This window comes from Cupressus sempervirens, chromosome 1 (assembly GCF_028749045.1).
Source record: "Cupressus sempervirens isolate cs-2001-9-10 chromosome 1, ASM2874904v1, whole genome shotgun sequence".
Taxonomy (NCBI): Eukaryota; Viridiplantae; Streptophyta; class Pinopsida; order Cupressales; family Cupressaceae; genus Cupressus; species Cupressus sempervirens.
Genome location: NC_143118.1, coordinates 331540278 through 331560073, shown reverse-complemented (window position 1 = coordinate 331560073; position 19796 = coordinate 331540278). Strand labels below are relative to the sequence as shown.

Sequence of the window (19796 nt, the reverse complement as noted above, 5' to 3'; positions counted from 1 at the left end):
TTGGACAAATTTTGGCTGCAGCTAAAGGTTTTTTGGGCCTAACTTCCTTTAATCCTCCACCTTGGGTATTTCACATGTACTTCTTTTGGCATGATTTTCAGTGCCACCCATAGTCATTTTATTGTTCCCCATGCACTTTTGGTGAACATACCTTTTTTTGGGTGTTTGGAGGGAGCAATTTGTAACTGATTACTCGGCTTCATGCTAGAGTCATGCTTTTTTTAGGTGGTTTTTGCATAAAAGATTAGCGCATTATTTTTTGATTGGTGGCCAATTTTTTCACTCCAAATCATAGGAGGGGCATGCCATATCATTTTTTCTAGGAATGTGAATTTGTTGGAGAATTTATGTAGGCTGCAAGGAAGTTTTGAAGACCAAGTACTTGAGTCTTGGAAGTGAAGCATACATTGCAATGTGGCAAGGGTCAAACAACTCACAGATCCAGTGAAGGTTATAACAAACAATACATACGAAAAGGGTAATTTAGAAAGGGCATTAAAGCATTTTTTGTTTTTACCATGATGGGAGTGGATTTTCATGACTTCAAGCAGTCCTTCCTCATCTTTTCTTGACCATTTGGTAAAAGAAGGTAAAAAAAATTCTTTAGAGAAGATCTATTTTCTCTCTTTGCCCATCAAGGAATGTCAAATTATGGAAGTTTTATTGGCCCCATCACCTACGCAATTTTGGAAGCCCAAAATGCATCTTTGCTTAGTTATTTATGCACTCACTAGAGATGTCTTAGGCCTATGCCAAGTCATGAGAATTTATGCTCTATTCAAAGCATTCAATTTGCATTTTTTTATGGAGTGTGAGCTATATTTTCCTAGGTGATGGCCCTCTTTTTTCTTCCACTAGCGACTGCCAACTTTCAATTCATCTTTGTATGAGTGAGTGCTATAATGGAGAAGATATTGTTTTTGGTGTCTGGACCAATAGAAATGGAGCAATTTTCTAATTGATTAGTAGTTTAAGCATTTTTTCCACTTGATATGGTGATCTATGCATTCTTTGGGGAGTTGGAAACTTTATTAGAGATAGTGGCTTTCTTAGAATTCTACACATGCTATAATGGTATCCACACCTTGAACACCTTCATCATGGTTGCCCACTCTACCTTCAAATTATGGGTGGCATGGATGTGCAACTTTTTTTGGAGAACCCAAGTGGAGTTCTTTTTAGTCGTTGTTGTCAATGCATAACTTGGATTTGTTGTTTTTCTTGGACCTCCAATGTTGGGCAAGCGTAGAGTTCATTTCTTCGATGGTTGATCTTGAGTTGAGTGGACCATTCCTTGTCTTTGTTTAATGCAACAATTTTGTTGGTAATTCATCCATCCAATGTGGCATCTATATGGACACATCAATTTGGGGGATGTGCATATTCCTCTAATAGCAAACCCACCCTTTGTTCAAACTCCCAAGTTTGTGCCTTTATTAATGGTAACTCGTATTTTTTTGGATGACTTTTATGGAGTGATTTATGGTGATTTGGTTCTTGATTGGATGGTTTACCATTTTTTTGGGTAGTCACTTCATGTTTTTTTTTGGAAAGATGGAATCTTTTTTCTATCACATGCTTCTTGGCCACCGGATTTTTTCTCCAACACCAACTCTTTTACCGGCGACATTGTTTTTCACATTGTCTTGTTTCTAGTAGCTAGATTTTTTTCTAGTAGGGGTCATTTTAATGGCATTGTTTTGCCTCGACAACCATTTGATTGTCAAATTTTGGCTTGTCACTTGTTGATGTCAGCACCACATCAGCATTGCATCACCACTTCTTGTCACCTTCTTGGCCTCTCTTTGGACCTACCTTCACATTTTTGTTCATATGTTAGGTATATAGACTCTATTTTTTGCAAATGAGATATGGCTAGAAAGTTGGTTTTGAGTCCATTACAATGATAGATAGTTTTCAATTTTGATGCTTTTTTGATAGCTTTTTCTACTATCAAAGTCCAAAGTTTCTTTTTGCACTCTAAGAGACATATCTTGAGCATTTGATCTTTGATTTGGGAATCCTTTATATTGTTGGAAAGGTATTTCTAAGATCTTTCTAGTGATGCTGGTTATTTTTCAAGATCCTACTCTAAGCACATTCTATTTAGTCTTCTACATTTTTGCATTTTGGTGGATATATTGGTTGTTTCATGTCTGGTGATAAATTTTGTTTCTTTAGATGATTTTTCATGACTTGTACTATCTATTTTATTACTCTTGTGTCTCTTCTAGTTTATTTAGACATCATTTGTATGCATTCTTGCAAATGCATTGAGATAAAGTGTCATTCTACATCTTTATTTTAATTTCATTTGTTTTCCTTGTTTTGCCTTCTGATTCAAGTAGTGTCTGAGATTGATCACCTCTAAGTTTATCTACTCCCTAAGTTTATCTTAAGGGGGGGGGGGGGGGTGTTAGAGTAATTAGATATTTCCTAATTAACTCTAGTTTCTTAAGCTAAACTTTAGGCATCTAATAATGAATTATCTTATTAATTATTTTGATGCAAACTAGGTTAGACCTTTTTGTGGTTTTGATCTCGTTTAAGGATGATCTCTCATTGTATTCAATTGAGAAATAAGATTAATTCATTATTGTTGATCTCAGATTGGTTTTGACTAATTAGTGTCTACACACTTAAGTCATTTACTTAGTTCATGCCAAACAACTAGTATATACCAAGTACAACATGTATATAATAGAGCATGTTGAGTCCATAGTGAGTTTCAAGTCACTTGTGTCGAGTCACTCAAGTGTTGAGCCAACAGTGTATGTCAAATGATTTAGGAGCCAAGTCTGCAGTGCATGTCGAGCAATATAGATGCTTAGTTACAGAATAGAAATTAGTATATGTTGAGCATTAGAGACTTTAGATGCTAAGTAAGATAGTTTTGTCATAGTTTTTTGTAATAGCACAAACAACTATGTAAACCATTTTTCAGTTGACTTAAAGATTAATTTATGATATTTTGGAGATAAGGACGAATCTTAAATTGGGATCCCTATGAAATTTCATGTAGCCAATCAAGTAAAGGGAAGGTTTAAGTGGAAAAATGGATGAATCACAACACTTGATTCATACCTAACCCTAAGTCACCTATGTCTTCTAAGGAGGACAAACCCTAAACTTTCTAAGGTGTATGAAGGAGAGAACAAATAATTTTGCATGCACAATAGAGCATTCATGGTGGCTAAGGAGTTATGATCTAAGATTGCATTGTAGAATCAATTAAAGGAGAATAGAGGAAGAGAAGATCATACATCAAAGAGACATCTGACCAAGAATGATCGAGAATACATTAGTTTAGAGGTCATCTATCATCAAGCAACCAAGTACTAACCTCAGGATCAATGCTGAGTCATTCTAGTAGGTGAATCAGTTAAATCTCTTAACAGAGTAGTCCTAACCGGTTTTATTGAAATCCTCTAACAAGGTGCTTACTTAATTGTGAGTTGGAGTCCTTTAGCAAGACACACTTCTAATAGGGTGTTGAAATCCTTTAGCAGGGTGAGACCTAATAGTCTTTGTAAGCCTTTAATGGGGCAGACCTTTCATAGGGTAGATCATGTCTCATGATCAAAACATTGTAGCCTTCATTGGATACATTTTATTACTATAGTAGTGAAGATTTGTGGGTTTCATCCCCATCCTAGTTTTACCTTCTCATTGGAGGGTTTCTAGGTAATCATATTAGGTCTCATATACACATGTGAATGTTTATATGTTTGCATAAATTAGATGTACATGCTTTACATGGTATTTTAGTTAGCTTAGTAAATGTATGAGATGGATGTGTGGTGAATGTTTTTATGGGTCAAAGTTTAAACTATAGATTCACCCCCCCCTCCCCCCCCCCCCCCCCCCCCCCACAATTAGAAGTTTGCCTTTCCTATTGTAATTCCAACAATTGTTATCAGAGCCTTGTTCTCTAGAAGAGAAACTTTGTAGCTTTGAGGAAAGATCTTAGAAATGGAAGTCTACAAGTTGGGAAAGATTATTGAGAATCAAGAGATTGAAATACATCTCATTCTACATTAATTGAATCAAGCAATAGAAGATTTAAAGAAATCTTTAAAGAGAAGGAAGGAAATTTCTATTAAGGAGAATGACACATGTGAACACTACTAAGTTATTTTCTGATGGAGACTCTAATGAATTTGATGCAGCAATTGCAAATCTAATGGAAAAGAATAGAACCCAAGCCGAGGAAATCAAAAATCTCAAGTTAGAGAAAGAATCACAAGCCATACTACTATGCTAGATGATTGAATAGAAGAAGCAAGCTATGGAAGACAAAGCCATGATTGAAGAAGTCAAAAGAGTCTTAGACAATAGATTGGAAGAGAAATCGTCAAAGCTAACTAAGATTTCTAACATGTAATTGGATACTTTGAGTCAAATGATAAATGCCAACTATGAGCTAAATGTCAAGGATATTGGGATAACAACATTGAAGTTGCAGAATGAGCAATTGAATAATGACCTAAAGAGGGAAAAGGAATTTGTTGAAAGTTTCAATAAACCAAGTGAATTCATCAAATACTTTGAGCAATTATTAAGATCTCCTAGATCCAATAATGATACATCTAGACAGGGATACACAAGTACTGAAGAAGGAGAGTCATCCAAAAGTGTTGAAGAAAGGAGCAAAAAAGATAAGAACTCCAAACCTACTTGTCATAATTGTGGTAAGAAAGGACATACTACTAATGTAAGCAGGAGAAAGACTACAAATTAGAATGTCAAGCATAAGAACATGGTTCACTATCATAAGTGCAAAAAACAAGGTCATCAAACATATGAATGTAGAACTAGGACCATGTACACTCAAAGATTTGAAGGATATTGCTATAACTATCAAAATTATGGACATAGATCTTTTGAGTATAGATCCAAACCCATGTGGTCATCAAACAAGAAAACAAAAGTAAGGAACAATGGAAACTCGTATAACTTGGATTATAATACAAGATACATTTGTCATTTTTGTCAAGAGTATGTACATGTTCCTAAGAATTGTATTAGGACACACTTCAGAAGTGACTACAAAAGGTGGTTCAGTCAGACCACATGTTTTAGTTGTTTGAAGACTAGTCACACTAGTCAATATTGTCCAACAAGGTCAAAAGCACCAAGTTGTGAATTTGATAAAGGAAGAGGCAAGGTAGATGTTGAAAATGTCAGAAATAAAATGAACAAGACATGGAAGAAGAAAGATGATTGTAGCACATCAAATGGAGAAGGGATCACTTTACCTAATGGGTCAAGTGATCACACCTCATCAATCTAAGCAATCAAGAGTTATGTGGGACTAATATTCATAGGTTATATCATACATTAGTTCCAAAGGATTTAGTACTGAAAAGATTACATAAGCATGAACAAAGATGCAAGATGTTATTAGGAATCCAAGAAAAATCTTTAAGTTTTTCACATTATTGCCAAGCATGAAAAGTTTCCTATTGTTGCCAAGTAAAATGCTAGAGGATGCTAAGCTAATAGACTAGCTAGTTGATGCCAAGCTCGTAATGGTTGCTGAGTGAATGAAATGTTAATGGATGTCAAGTGACCCTGAAATTGGTTGATGTTGAGCTTATAGCTGTGTAAGAACTCAACATTTATTGCAGTGTTTCATAAGGGTATTTGATCGATTTCAACTCAATTTGCATCATTTCAAAATTGAGAAAGAGCAAGGAGAGCAAGAAGTGATCTAGAAATTCATCCAAAGATTACAAAAGATTTAAGCAGAGATTCAAACACCATTTCATCAGATCTTGCAAGGTATTTATCAAGCACCGAGTTATGCTATTTATATTTTCGTAAACCCTAGTTTAGCATAATGGAATCTAGTTCAAAGAATGTAGAGGGTAAGGATGTTTTGAATGTATAACTGGTTAGTAATGAGGTTAAGCAACCAATATTCAAAGCCATTCTAGACATTTCTTACAAACAAGACCCCTCTAGTGCGTTATCCATGATACCACTAAATTTTTTAATGGTTCAAGACGTTAGGAAATGTTACAACTATAAGATTAGAAGTATTGGTGATATGGAGATTAGGAAAGCATATGGAAAAATTTGTGAGAATGGTGTGTTGAAGGAAGAATACAAAAATTGTAGAGAAAGGGTTAACTCATGCCCTAGATTTCTCTAATGTGTTAAAAAATGAATGGATTAGGATTGTGCTTAGCAGAATTCATGATAGTTCACTATGGTTAGATAATGGAACTATCAAAATAACCAAGAGAATAATCCATAGGGTAACAGGGTATCCAACCCTAGATCGGCCTAAGAAATTGAGGAGTGATTCAAAAGAGATTATTGAGAAGAATATAGGAGCTGTGTGGAACAAGAGAGGAATGACAATTGATAACATCGGAGATCCTTTGTGAGACTTTGTAGTCAGGGTTATTTCAAATTAGTTTTACCAATCCAATAGATTAATTAGTGCACCCTGTATTGCAGTAGATGTTGGAACTATAAGATTGTCAAGAAACGTCACACATATGATCTTGCAAAGTTACATCTACAATAATTGGTTTAGAAGCTAGGAGCCATAAGAAAGACAAAGAGTGCTCAATGTAAATTTGGTTCTATTATGATATGAATTTTCTTTTATGTTCAAAACACATTTCCCACATTTGGCATAGTTGCATGGAAAAAAAATAGGTTAGTGGTAGCACAGATTGGTGAGTGCATTGAACAATTGGGTGAGAATTTTGAGTCTATGGTGAAAAATTACTTTGAGGACTTTGAGCAATCAATGAAGAAAAGATTAAGAATGCCAATATCACTAGTGGAAAAACATTAAGATGATGTTTGTTTCCTGGTGGATGCTAATTACACATTTGTTCAAGTAGTAAACCCAAGGGTAAGATGGTTGAGGCCATTAGGATATGAAATTAATGTTGATGATGTCCCTGTAGCTATTACAACTTTACTGGTAGAAGAGATAGATAAAAATGCCAAGCATTTGGAGACTATGAGTTAGAAAAATCCAAAATCAGTATGGAACTAAAGACTACCTCTATTATAAAGAAGAAAGAGAAGTTGGTGAAGAAGTTGAAAGAAAAATTTGGTGAAGGTGCCAAATAAGAAGAAGATGAACAAGAAGAGGATGAAGAGGAAGAAGACATCCATACACAAGAACCACTTGCACTTACACAAGGTCAAGGTGAAGATCAACCAGAGGAGGAGATGGAAGTTGCTAAAGGTGTCGAGGAAGAAGAAGTTGAGTAAACACCTACTCCCACTAATCAAAAGAAGATAAATTCCAAGGCATAACCAGTGACAAGGGTTAAGAAAACTGCAAAACCAAGCCAACCCAAACCTATAGCACCTACTACAAGGGCTAGTTCATGTGTCACTACACAAAAGGAAAATGAGAAAGCCAAACCAATGGAGTAGGAAGGAGGAGTGCAGAAAAGACCAAGGAGGAAATACATTGTACAAGATAAATCTGATGAAGAGAGAATAGAATTAGATGACAATAGCCAATTCAAAGTGGTGAGTCACAATCCACTATCAGGTCTTGAAAACATATGTGAAAATGTTAAGAATAGTGTAGATTTGTCAAGATTTACTCATGTTGATTTTGATAATCTTGGTAAAGTTGACAAGAATCAAGTGGAGGAGGCTATAGATGCCATGATGGAAGATTTTAAGAAAGCCCCATGAGAAATTGCCAACTATATGCCTAAAAGTTTATATGAGAGAGTTGAGAAGAAATGGCATTATTGTTTAAACTTGGAAAGACAAATAAGGGAAACATCACTTGCACAAGTCATGCTTGAACTCAGTAAGGAAAAATTTTCTAAGGCTATGAAGAAATATGTAGTTAGGTTTGTACCTAAATATAGAGCCTTCAACATTTTGCAAAATAATATTGAAGATGTTGTGAAGAAGTCCACACAGATGTGGAAAGCCACTTATGGGCTTGCTACAGTAAAAGAAGGAGAACATAAACCCATTGAGGTTAAAAATGATGAGGAAGATGATAATAACTAAGACACTATTGAGGGAGGAACAAAAATGAATGTAGATGATGAGACAATAGCTGAGGTAGAGTAATAAGAAGAATAGAGTGTACAAGATAGACAATTGCCTAATGTTAGCCCTTAACATGTCACAAGTGTCAATACTAAAACAATTACAATAAAGGATTTTTTTGATGTAACTACTTAGAACATTAATCCCCTTATAGAGGAAGTTTTGAAAAAGATACTAGATCAGTCTACACTGCAGGAAAAATTATGTGATAATCCTATATTGGTGAGTGTAGATGAACTACAAAAAATAGTGACTAAAACTACAAGGGAGAAGGTGAATACACAAGAACCACCTACCATCACCCCCCAAGTCATAAATGTACAGCCTTTGGATAAAGTACCTGAAGCTACATTAGATAAGGTTGATACAGTTGGAAAGGACATAGTGGAAACCCAAACCACTACAGAAACACAGAGTGGAACAAGTCAGATAGACTTATTTGCACCTCCAGCACAAGTACAAGGTGCATCACATGGCATTGTGGCAAAATAGGATAACCCTGAAGAAACTAAGTTGACACCAAAGGTGAAGGAGCAAGTAGCCTTTCAAGCCTTAGTAACTTTACCAAAATTTGGCAGTCCTTCTAGTCACACTCTTCAGAAGTCAAGCACAGATGCAACACCATTGCAGATCTCAGTGTTGATTCCAAGCTTGTCAAAGGCTAAAGAAGAAATACAATATGGAGATGTAAGCCTTGATGAAGAGATTGTGCTACAAAAGTATGACTTTGGCACAATGACAATTGAGCAGATGGGCATACTCCAGGAAGCTCTAGCCAGAAAGAAGCATTAGGAACTACTCAGAAGAGACCATAGGAAGAAGCAAATATTGCTAGATATCAAAGACATTTTCTTAGATGCATTTAGTCTACCTACTCCAGATGAGACCAAGCCACTCATTGAAAAACTAACAAACATAGTGGAAAAGGTTAGTGATGTAGAGCTTGATACAAATGCTCAAATATTAGAATGGTCAGAAAAGAAATTTCAGAGCAAAATAAATGAGAAAATATTAGGTGACATAACACTCACACAAGTTGCATTGGCAACTAAGGTTGAGGGTGTGAAGAAGGTACTTGAGAATATTTTCTCACTGTACACTAAATTTTGCAATCCAACACTCTTCACACAAGAGACTAGAAGTCACATTTTGAGTTTGCAAAGTCAAATTAATGCATCAGGTGCAAAACTGCCTATGACACTAACTCAAAGTGAGAAGCACTTGAGAACTTTGCTACAAACCTAGAGTCAGTTAGCATCATTAACTATAGATGAAGCCAATATAAAGGAAAAACTAATTAGCATTCAAACAAAATTGATCCCACAAATGAAGATTTTGCACAAGGAATTAGGCTATGCTAAAACACTTATAAAGAAAGACCCCAATCTTTCAACATTAGATGACCTAGTCCACCTTGCTACTGAGTTGGCCATCCAAATCAAGTCTTTGGATGTAGCATGTGAAAATTGGGATGTAGCTCTCAAGATTATAGTAGATGTCCATAAATCTTTTTTGGACAAACACACTATGAGTGTATAGCCCATTGACATAAGTGTCAAAAAGGGGGAGATATAGATTTTGAGGGAGGAGAGTAAGAAAATGGATAGAGAAAAAGATAGAATAAGCTAAGGGGGAGCAAGCAAAGAACTAAATGAAGGCAAAGAGTATTAGTTGAGACACATTCACACAGCAAGAGTACAACATTTTGAGTATAGAACAATCAACTAACGTGGAGTTATCAAATTTTGAGGTATATAAGTTGTTACAAAATTTTGAAATTTTGAAGTTTTGTACATAAGCCGAATAAGAGATATGTTATGCTTATTAGGATAAAGGATATTAATGCATGACCAAGTGTTTTTCACACTCATGTCAAAGGGGGAGATTGTTGATCTTACATTGATTTTGACTAATGAGTGTCTACACACTTAAGTCATTTACTTAGTTCATGTCGAACAAGTATTATATGTCAAGCACAACATGTATATAATAGAGCATGTTGAGTCCACAGTGAGTGCCAAGTCACTCATGTGCCAAGTAGATAGTAAATGCCAAGTGATTTAGGAGTCGAGTCCATAGTGCATGCCAAGTGATATAGATGCTGAGTCACATAATAGAAATCCATATATGCCTAGCATTAGAGACTTTAGATGTCAAGTAAGATAGTTTTGTCATAGTTTTTTGTAATAGGCAAACAACTATGTAAATCATTTTTGAGCCAACTTAAAGATTAATTTATGATATTTTGGAGATAAGGACGAATCTTGAATTGGGATCCCTATGAATTTCATGTAGCCAATCAGGTAAAGGGAAGGTTTAAGCGGTAAAATGAATGAATCATAGTCATTTATTCATACCTAACCCTAAGTCACCTATGTCTTCTTAAGGAGGAAAAACCCTAAACTTTCTAAGGTGTATGAAGGAATGAATATATAAGTTTGCATGCATAAATAGAGCATTCATGGTGGTTAAGGAGTTATGATCTAAGATTACATTGTAGAATCAGTTAAAGAAGAATAGAGGAAGAGAAGAGCATATATCAAAGATAATCTAATCAAGAAGGATTGAGAATACATTAGTTTAGAGCTGATCTATCATCAAGCAACCAAGTGCTAACTGCAGGATCAATGCTAAGTCAGTCTAGCAGGTGAATTAGTTAAATCTCTTACCAGAGTTGTCCTAACAAGCTATATTGAAATCCTCCAACAAGGTGCTTACTTAATTGTGAGTTGAAGTCCTTTAACAAGACACACTTCTAATAGGGTGTTGAAATCCTTTAGCAGGGTGAGACCTAACAATCTTTGTAAGCCTTTAACAAGGTAGACCTCTCATAGGGTAGATCATGTCTCATGATCAAAATATTGTAACCTTCACTAGATACACTTTATTGCTGGAGTAGTGAAGATTTTTCGGTGTTATCCCCCTCCCAGTTTTACCTTCTCATTGGAGGGTTTTTGGGTAATCATATTTGGTGTCATACATGTGTGAATGTTTATATGTTTACATGATTTAGATGTACATGCTTTACATGGTATTTCAGTTTACTTAGTGAATGTATGAGATGGATGTGTGGTGAATGTTTTTTTGTGTCAAAGTTTAAACTATTGATTCACCCCCCACCCTAGAAGTTTACCTTTCCTATTGTAATTCCAACAATTATTGATTATAGCAATCTACCTTTTTTCTCATCAAGAATGTCTCATCTATGGATTTGGAAATTTCTACCTCCATTGCCTTTTGCTTGTCTCTTCTGTAACAAGTGTTTGCATGTAGGTGATTCTTGAGAGTTGTGGGGTTGATCTTTCATCAACTTCAACAACTATGACATATAGTGATCCCTTTTATCACTATGCAAAGAAACTATAAAAATAATATAGCAATAAGCGATAAAGGAGGCTTATCACTATAACATATAGTGATCATTGGCAAACAAAAAACAAATATAATCATTACACTATGAGCAATAGAGACATTGTATCTCTATAAGTCATGTCAATGAGTGTTTTTGGTGATAAAAAAGGAGATATCGTTATAGAATATAGAAAACTCTTCTATTAAATAGGAGGAGATATTTCTATGAATCATGGTGATGAGTGTTTTCACTAATCGAAAAGGAGGAGATATCTCTATAGAATATAGTGAACTCTTCTATCGAAAAGGAGGAGATATCACTATAGGTCGTGACAATGAGTATTTTTGATGACCGAAAGGAGGAGATGTTGCTATAGAATATAGTGAACTCTTTTATCGAAAAGGAGGAGATATCACTATAAGTCATGGCGATGAGTGTTTTCGGTGATAAAAAAAGAGGAGGCTTATTGCTGTAACATATAGTGATCATCTACAATTTGGTCAAAATTTCAATCAAACCAAAAATTGGTCAAACTTTTTACAACAAAAATAGCGACAAAATAGTTTGTCAAAAATTTGACCAATTTTCATCAAAAAATGAGTCAAAATGTACCAGTGAGTCCTCAAGATCAAAGTATATTCTTACATCTCATAGAAGATAATTAATACTTGAATTGATCAAATTCTTCATTAAATCATCTTTTGGTTAGATCTCCTTAAATTAAAGTTAGAAATTAAAAAAGGTGTTCTTTTAGTATGTTATATTTGAAGGAGGTTTTCCTGAGTGAAAGTGATAAACCCTTCTTAATTAATTCACTTTCCATTCAAGTAGTATGTTTCTTTAAAATTTACTTTTGAGTTGTGTATAATTCTTCCCATATTCTTTTGAATAGTCTAATTTGTTTACTCTAAGTTGGAAATATTATTAGTACAAACATGGTTAAGATCAAAGTCTCCAAGTCCAAAGTAATAAGTTGAATCTAAATCTAAATTGCCCAATATCCACAACCCTATTGTTATTTTGCATATAATTTGAGAAGCAATAGACGAAGGAGGCTTTATAAATTTCAGACACACTTGCTATGTTTGCTTTCTAAGAGCTTCATAAATTAATGTCTAGGGTTACATAAGTATTTGAACATGAATCGAGGTATTCAAGCTCACTTTAATTGATAAGGAGGAGTAACCCCTTTATAGTCTCCCAAAAATGACTAATTATCAGTAAGGCTTAATCCTATAATTTTAATAATAATCCAGGTTTGAATAAGTAAACGATTCATGATACCAACCATCTTGATTAAGAAAAAATGGACATAGTTCTGTGCTATAACCATAATCCCTAGATTTAGAGGCTTTGCATCATGAAATAGGAATACCAAGGAGGATCTATTAAATTCTACCCCAATTCCATGTAGGAGGAATAAAAAGAGATGAAAAGAAAGGGAGAAATACAAATTAAATGCAAATCTAGTATTAAATATCACTAGATAGGTGTTAAACCATCATTAAATTGAAGTGCTTCCAATTTAAGACAACAGAAACACAAAATGAATCTAACTAAATTCCACATTAGAAAATAAAATAAATATATTATCAACAAAATTTCATTCATAAAGAGACTTTGATCCTCTCTTAGGGTAAGCCCTAGATAAAATGGAAAAAACGTGATTTGGTCGAGAACTTCTATGGTTTCTCCATCTGGTATGGGTTTAACTTTGACACTAGCATAATTGCACTTATATATCCAAGATAATAGTTGAAACAATATTCATAAATATAGAGATACATAGATGTACATTTAATTGGTTGAGGCCGCTATTTTTTTGTAATTACAAAATAAAGGTACATAGTTCAAATAAATGTTTACCTAGGAAAGTGAAACCAAATGACCAATAAGTCCTAACCACCAACAATGAAAATACAAAACAAGGATTCCAAAAAAGGACACCCACTAAGAGATCCAAACTAAGATTAATTATGATCAAAATGCATAGAAAAAGAAGAGGGAGAATAAAAAATACCTCAAGAAATAGATGAACCATGTGAGACTTGTCCCAACTCATCTAATGGGACAATACTAAGAGTGCCATGAGATGCAATATGCATCATACATAATTTATAATGAAAATAATTTTACAATCCAATTAAATCAATAATAAATTAAACTAGTTATATTAATTAAAAAACATGTAAGAAAATAACATAACTTAATCAAATTTAGATTTAGATTTATCATACACACTTATTTTCATTTAAAAATTAATCCATAGAGATAACTAATTATAATTTATGTTTCTACTGTAAAAATATGGAAGAGTTCATAAGTAATTAATCAATTCATGTTCACAACTAATAACTAATTAATAATCTATATATAATAGTGTCAATATCATCTATATGTTAAAAATAAGATAAACTTGTGTATCAATGATTTCTATACATAACATAACAACAACAACATTAAAATAAGGTGAAGACAAAAGTGAAGGGAGTAGACCTTACAATAAGATGAGAAATAATAAATTTTATAGAGAAAAAATATAAATTCATAAAAAGAAAGGATTTAAATAAAGTTACCAAAATAGCTTAAATTGAAATATGAGATGGAAACCAAGGAAATGCTAAATCAATGAAAATCAAGAGGACAATATGGAAGATGAAAAATATATATAGGGTTAAAATAGTGGGGGAAACCTCTTGTGGTAATGTCAAAGAAGAGGATAAGGTGCACCAAGGACAATAGAAGGAAGTGGGGACATTTGATAGTACCAAGAAAAGTTCTAAAAGGGAAGCAGTTGAATTTGAGGAGAGTACATAAGCCAAGGCAATGAGGGGAGTGGAGAAAATTAGAATAAGGAGGGTTGGTTTCGAGGAAATTTGGAAGAGGGTTTCAGTTAGGTTCAAGCCCTACCTATCATTTCAGTTTAGGTTGGTTCAATGATTTCAAATAAAACAAACTTCTTTGATCTTTTTCCTAAATAAATTATCTTCTTCAACCAAGAAAATATATCTTCAAGGAAAATATGGTAGTTAGTTTTAAACGAATGCTCTTGAAGGTAATATTTTATGTTTCATTCATTGAGTTAAGAAGAATGTCCTTATATTATTTGGTAGTTGGAATGAGATATTTATTGGTCACAAAGAGATTGAAGGAAAATTTATATTCTTTTCTATGAAAGATTTTGATGGTCTTATAAGAGATCTCTTCAATGTAGTAAATGGGAGCATCATAGGCACTTTTTGTATTCTAATTTGTAAATTTGGAACCAAGGAACCGTAACTTGTTTAAAACTCTCATAATATATTTACATTAAAATCAATATCTTTGAATTTATAGAGAAAAATATAAATTCATATAAAGAGAGGATTTAAATATAATGGTCAAAATGACTTGAATTGAAACATGGGATGGAAACCAAGGAAATGCTAAATCAATGAAAATGAAGAGGACAATATGGAAGATGAAAATGATAGATAGGGTCAAGATAGGGAAAAAATTCCCTTGAGGTAATGTCAAAGAAGAGGATAAGGCACATCAAGGACAATATAGGGAAATGAGGACAATTGACAATACAAGAGAACTTTTGAAAGGGGTGTAATTGTAGTTGAGGAGAGTACAAAAGCCAAGGCAATGAAGGGGTGGAGAAAATTAGAAGAAAGGGGAGTTGGTTTGGAGGGAATTTGGAAGAGGGTTTTGAATTAGGTGCAAGCTCCACCTATCATTTTGGTTTAGGTTGGTTTGGCGATTTCAAATAAAACTAACGTGTTTGATCTTTTTCCTGCATAAATTGTTTTTTCAACCAAGAAAAATATATCTTCAAGAAAAATATAGTATTTATTTTTAAAGGAATGCTCTTTATAGGTAATATTTTATGTTTCATTCATGCTTCATATTACTCAAAAGCATCTCAAATTTGAAGTTAATAAGTAACTCACCAATGTAAAAAGACTCACATGAGTAACAATCTTACAAACACTTGAATTGAGGAGAATGTTTTTATATTCTTCCATAGTTGAATGAGATATTTAATGACCATAAAGAGCTTGAAGGAAAAGTAATATCCATTTCTATAAAAAGATTTTGATGATCTTATAAGAGATCTCTTCAATATAATAGAGGGGGGCATTATAGACACTGGCTATATTCTAATTTAAAAATTTAAAAATTTAAAAATAAATAGACCTTGACTTATATAAAAACTCTCATAATATACCCTGTTGATTTACATTTAATATCAATATCTTTGAAATCAAAAAATATCAAAGATTCAAACATCACTTTGAAATACCAATTCCTATTGCTTGAGAATAAAAAGCTCGCATCTAATTCTTCAAATCAATATTATTGCTTAAGAATATAACCTCACATTCAGCTATTCAAATCAATATTAAGGTAGATTTGTGCTAGGATATAATAATGTAAGCTAAATAGTTGGCAAAATCTTAGGACAACGAAGTAGCAAATGCTTGGATCTGCAAGCACATGGACATGTACAATACACACAGGCAGACAGCATTGTTTTGGTTGGGGATGTCCCACTTTCGGCCACCTGACCAGCTCTGCCATTACACGAGGACCTATAGTTGCCAGCTCATCCATCCATTTAATCAATCCAATATGTTTGGTTTGTGGTGGTACTGAAACCATATTTTACTCTTTCTTGCAAAGGAAAATTTTCTTGATGTCAGTCACCAAGACATAAAATATGACAAGCAAACATAAAAATCTTATTTAATATCCACTTTGGGCTTATTGCAGGTGCACTGCAGGTTTCTACATATGAAATCACTTAGAATTCTACAATAAGGATTGAATATTGTTATTGTTATACATAGCCATAATCCCTGCACCCAATGATATACATCCAGTACATATCTGAGCAATAAAAACTAATATAATCTCAGCAAAAGCTACAATAAACCCTACAAACCCTGATCTTGTACATGATATGTGGGCTTCCGTATTGAAAAGAGAAGAATTCTGTATTAATATTGTTCTTAATGTGCGCGTGATGGAGGATGCAGGCTTTTCTGTTTGGAGCTAGTCTTTTTCTTCTTGGGAGGCTCACTGGGTGGATGAGTTGTGGCTCCTGCATAATCAATATGCTCAATCATCTCCCTCCCTAACCCTAACTCAAATTCCTCCTCCATAAGATTTCTGCCAATCTTCTTCCATTTGGGATCTGCCCCTCCTTCTCTACCGGTTGATTCGCTTATTGTGTTCTTGCTCACCTCAGCCTGATGCAGAAAATAAATAAACAACCAGTCAAATTACTGAAGTAATAGATTCAAGGGCTTTTCAGTATTGTTCATGATCCAATATATGAAATGAGACAAATAAGACTATTCTTTTAATAACCCAACTCATTTTAAATGGGTTTCTAGAATCACTTGTATATGAACTATTCATATAAACAGCACTGATCTACAACCAACTATAATTGTTCCTGTGACTGATTTTCATGGATCACATGGAAAGAGATTTAGTTGGTAATGAAATACATCAATACTCTGCACAAATGAACTCTTAGTTCTCATTGTTTCCAAATTGCTTGTGGAAAAGAAAACATTCGAGTGGAAGAATTATTTTGTTAATGAATAGTTTCTAAATATAAGGTTACATATTCATTAAAAAAAACTAAGAATACAAGATCATCTTGCTAAAGTTCACACGATAATATATGATGGAAATGAATTCTCAGTACTAATAGTATTCAAATCAATTTGTTGTTCAACATGGTAAATTCACCTTCTAGATTGCAAAAACAAACATTGCAGTCATATATTTGAAGCTTAGCATCTAAACAAACAAATAAAGTTTTTTTTTTACATGAAAATTTCATCAGGAATCAGATTTGCACCCGCATGCATCTATACTTTCAAGATTCTCGTAAGGCATTATGGATTTAAGGAAACATTCTGTTAAAACCTAGTCACACGAGGACATCATGATAATAGAGTGAGATGCTTCTTTGACCAGCCTATCATGGATCCGAATATAATTTATTTCCCAAAAAAATTCCATATTCAGGTAGCTGCCTATCCAGGATAAGGTATAAGGGAAACACTATAACTACAAGCAATGTTGAACCATTCATATTTGTAACATAATGCTACTACTGATAACAATTCTTATTGATATCATACCTTACCTGCCCCTGCTGATCATATTAGGTACAATAAGAATCAACAATATAGGGATATATATACACATACACTGGGAGGGCTCTAGAACCATAGGGTATTGGAAAAAGTAATTTACCTTGGGATGAGAGACACCCAATACTGTGGCACTATCAAATTTTGACTCCTCCAAATGGTGAGACTTATTTTCATGAAGTGCACTGGAATCTGCAAGGCAATTGAATGAGCATGAAAATCAAAGAATCTCTTAGAGTAGTTAAATCTCAATTGAATAAAATTTCTTCATCTGTTTATTCATTAAGTTGATGCTCAGTCTATGACTGGGAAAACTTCTAACTACAGGATATTGAAAGAAAAACAGCAGGGTTTAATCAGAAGAAACCTTTGTCACGGATGGATGGTGATTGACGAGCTTCTCCACACATGTCCAGAACCAATAAGGTTATGGATAAACAACATATAAGTTGCAGAAGGCTCTTCATCTTCTTCAGTTGACTGATTATATGGACAGAAAAATGAAAGGGTTTCTCTGGTATATGAGTAATAAATCCCCCCTTTACAAATTCTGAAATCCTCAAGGGCTTTATAATGGACTAAAAGAGTTCCTAGAATTATTGATGACGTGGGTGATGTAAATCTAGCTATATCATCCCAGTTGGTTGCAGCTTTCTGAATCTATTCAAAGAGACATAGACAGGAATTGGAGTAATGTCAGCCCAACCTTTCATTTTTTATATATATTTCATTCTCTTTTCATCCATAGTTATGACCTTGACCGGTTGTGGGGTTGATTGGAAATGGCACTTATCTTAATCAGATGGGTCTGCCAATGAAATTATTGCCAAGGGAGAGTAATTTTTGTTTAGATAAGTTTACCCAATGTTTGAAATCTTGGAAGGATTCAGGGCCATGTTTACAGAAATTGTCATCTTAATTGTCATCTTTTAATTAGTGATGAAGAGATGTATTGAACAGTGTACTGTCCTTTACATAATCCAAGCTTTAATTAGTATTTCAGGCTCAGTATCTGCCATTTTACTGCCAATAAAGAGGGTAGAATATGGATTCGTTACCCGCCACTTGCTTATAATTTGACTCACTTTGGCATCAGAAAGATAAATTTGACATAAATGGTAGCTAAACTGTTTTCAAGCAATTATGAAAATAGAAGCAATGATGTAATGGCATATGAACTGCAGAGTTACTGTAAATTATTACAAATCATACTTCTACATTCTTTATTTAATCAATGACACAGCTCACATGTTTCCATCTTTCAAAACCTAAATCAAATAAAAGGAAAGTTGGGTGAATGCCAAGGATGTTTTGAACTAAAAGGAAAGTTGGGTGAATGCCAAGGATGTTTTGAACAATCTGTTTGGCTGTAAATTTCTAATAGGGGAAGAGATCCAGTAGCTTTTCAGGCTAACTTTGTGCACTTAGATTTCTTAAATCTTAAGTTGAATTATGTTGATTTACCTCTGTCGGTGATTCAAGAGCTTAAAGCTAAGGTTTCAACATTTGGACATCTACAGATTTCTGGAGAGGTGGTGGAGTACCAAGTGGTCAAAAAGTGCCATTTTAAAACACTTGCCCAATACCCGTGATGTTCACCCCAATAGCCGCTGACCAAAAAAAAGTACTTTTGGCACAAATGGACCAATCAGCAATCAAGAAATGATCAACTATTAGTACATGTGTAATCAGCTATTACTACATATGTTATCGCAATTAGTACATGTGTTATCATTTTTTATAACTTTTTAAAAGCAGTAATAAAATATATCTATCACAAAACCCTCACAATTATTATTAGTCTCTTCCCCTGCCATCTTTCAAAAACTAAATCAAATACAAGAAAAGTTGGGTGGATGCCAAGAAGGTTTCCAACTGTGATACAACAATCTGATTGGCTGTAAATTGGCAATGTTATGATTAAGAAAAAAATCAGCACACTCATAAAATAACCCCCCAATGACTAAACAATGAAACCAGAGTTGAAATCCACAGATATGAATAAGTTCTATAGTTTTAAATTAGCTTCACAGTCAGTGTTCCGTGCTGTCATGTGTTTTCTGGAATGCTTCATGATGTTTCCCACTGGGCATGTATTTAATGATAAAGATAGCAGGCTCCATTGTACTCGGGTACTGTACCCTTTTCTAAAATGATACTAAAATACACCCACACGAATACACAGCTACAGGAACTTACTGATTGTCATTAAGATTGTAGACATTAGGTCCACC

At 34.0% G+C, this 19796-nt stretch overlaps 1 protein-coding gene across 1 annotated transcript; it reads right to left on the bottom strand.

The window, feature by feature from the left end:
- Positions 1-16110: 16110 nt before the first annotated feature.
- Positions 16111-18117, bottom strand: LOC149577523 (uncharacterized). The gene is made up of 3 exons (XM_089824175.1): positions 17930-18117; positions 17666-17754; positions 16111-16641 (listed from the first exon to the last, which is right to left on the bottom strand). The coding sequence occupies exons 1-3, from the start codon at positions 18027-18029 to the stop codon at positions 16402-16404; spliced, it is 429 nt and encodes a 142-aa protein (XP_089680301.1). The 5' UTR covers positions 18030-18117; the 3' UTR covers positions 16111-16401.
- Positions 18118-19796: the final 1679 nt, after the last annotated feature.

Excerpts from the sequence above, each read along its gene's own strand:
- LOC149577523 (XM_089824175.1), bottom strand. The coding sequence starts at position 18,029 with ATGAAGAGCCTTCTGCAACTTATATGTTGTTTATCCATAACCTTATTG. Across the intron at positions 17,755-17,929 it reads ACCATCCATCCGTGACAAAG|ATTCCAGTGCACTTCATGAA; the intron begins GTTTCTTCTGAT and ends ATTGCCTTGCAG. Across the intron at positions 16,642-17,665 it reads TGGGTGTCTCTCATCCCAAG|GCTGAGGTGAGCAAGAACAC; the intron begins GTAAATTACTTT and ends TTTCTGCATCAG.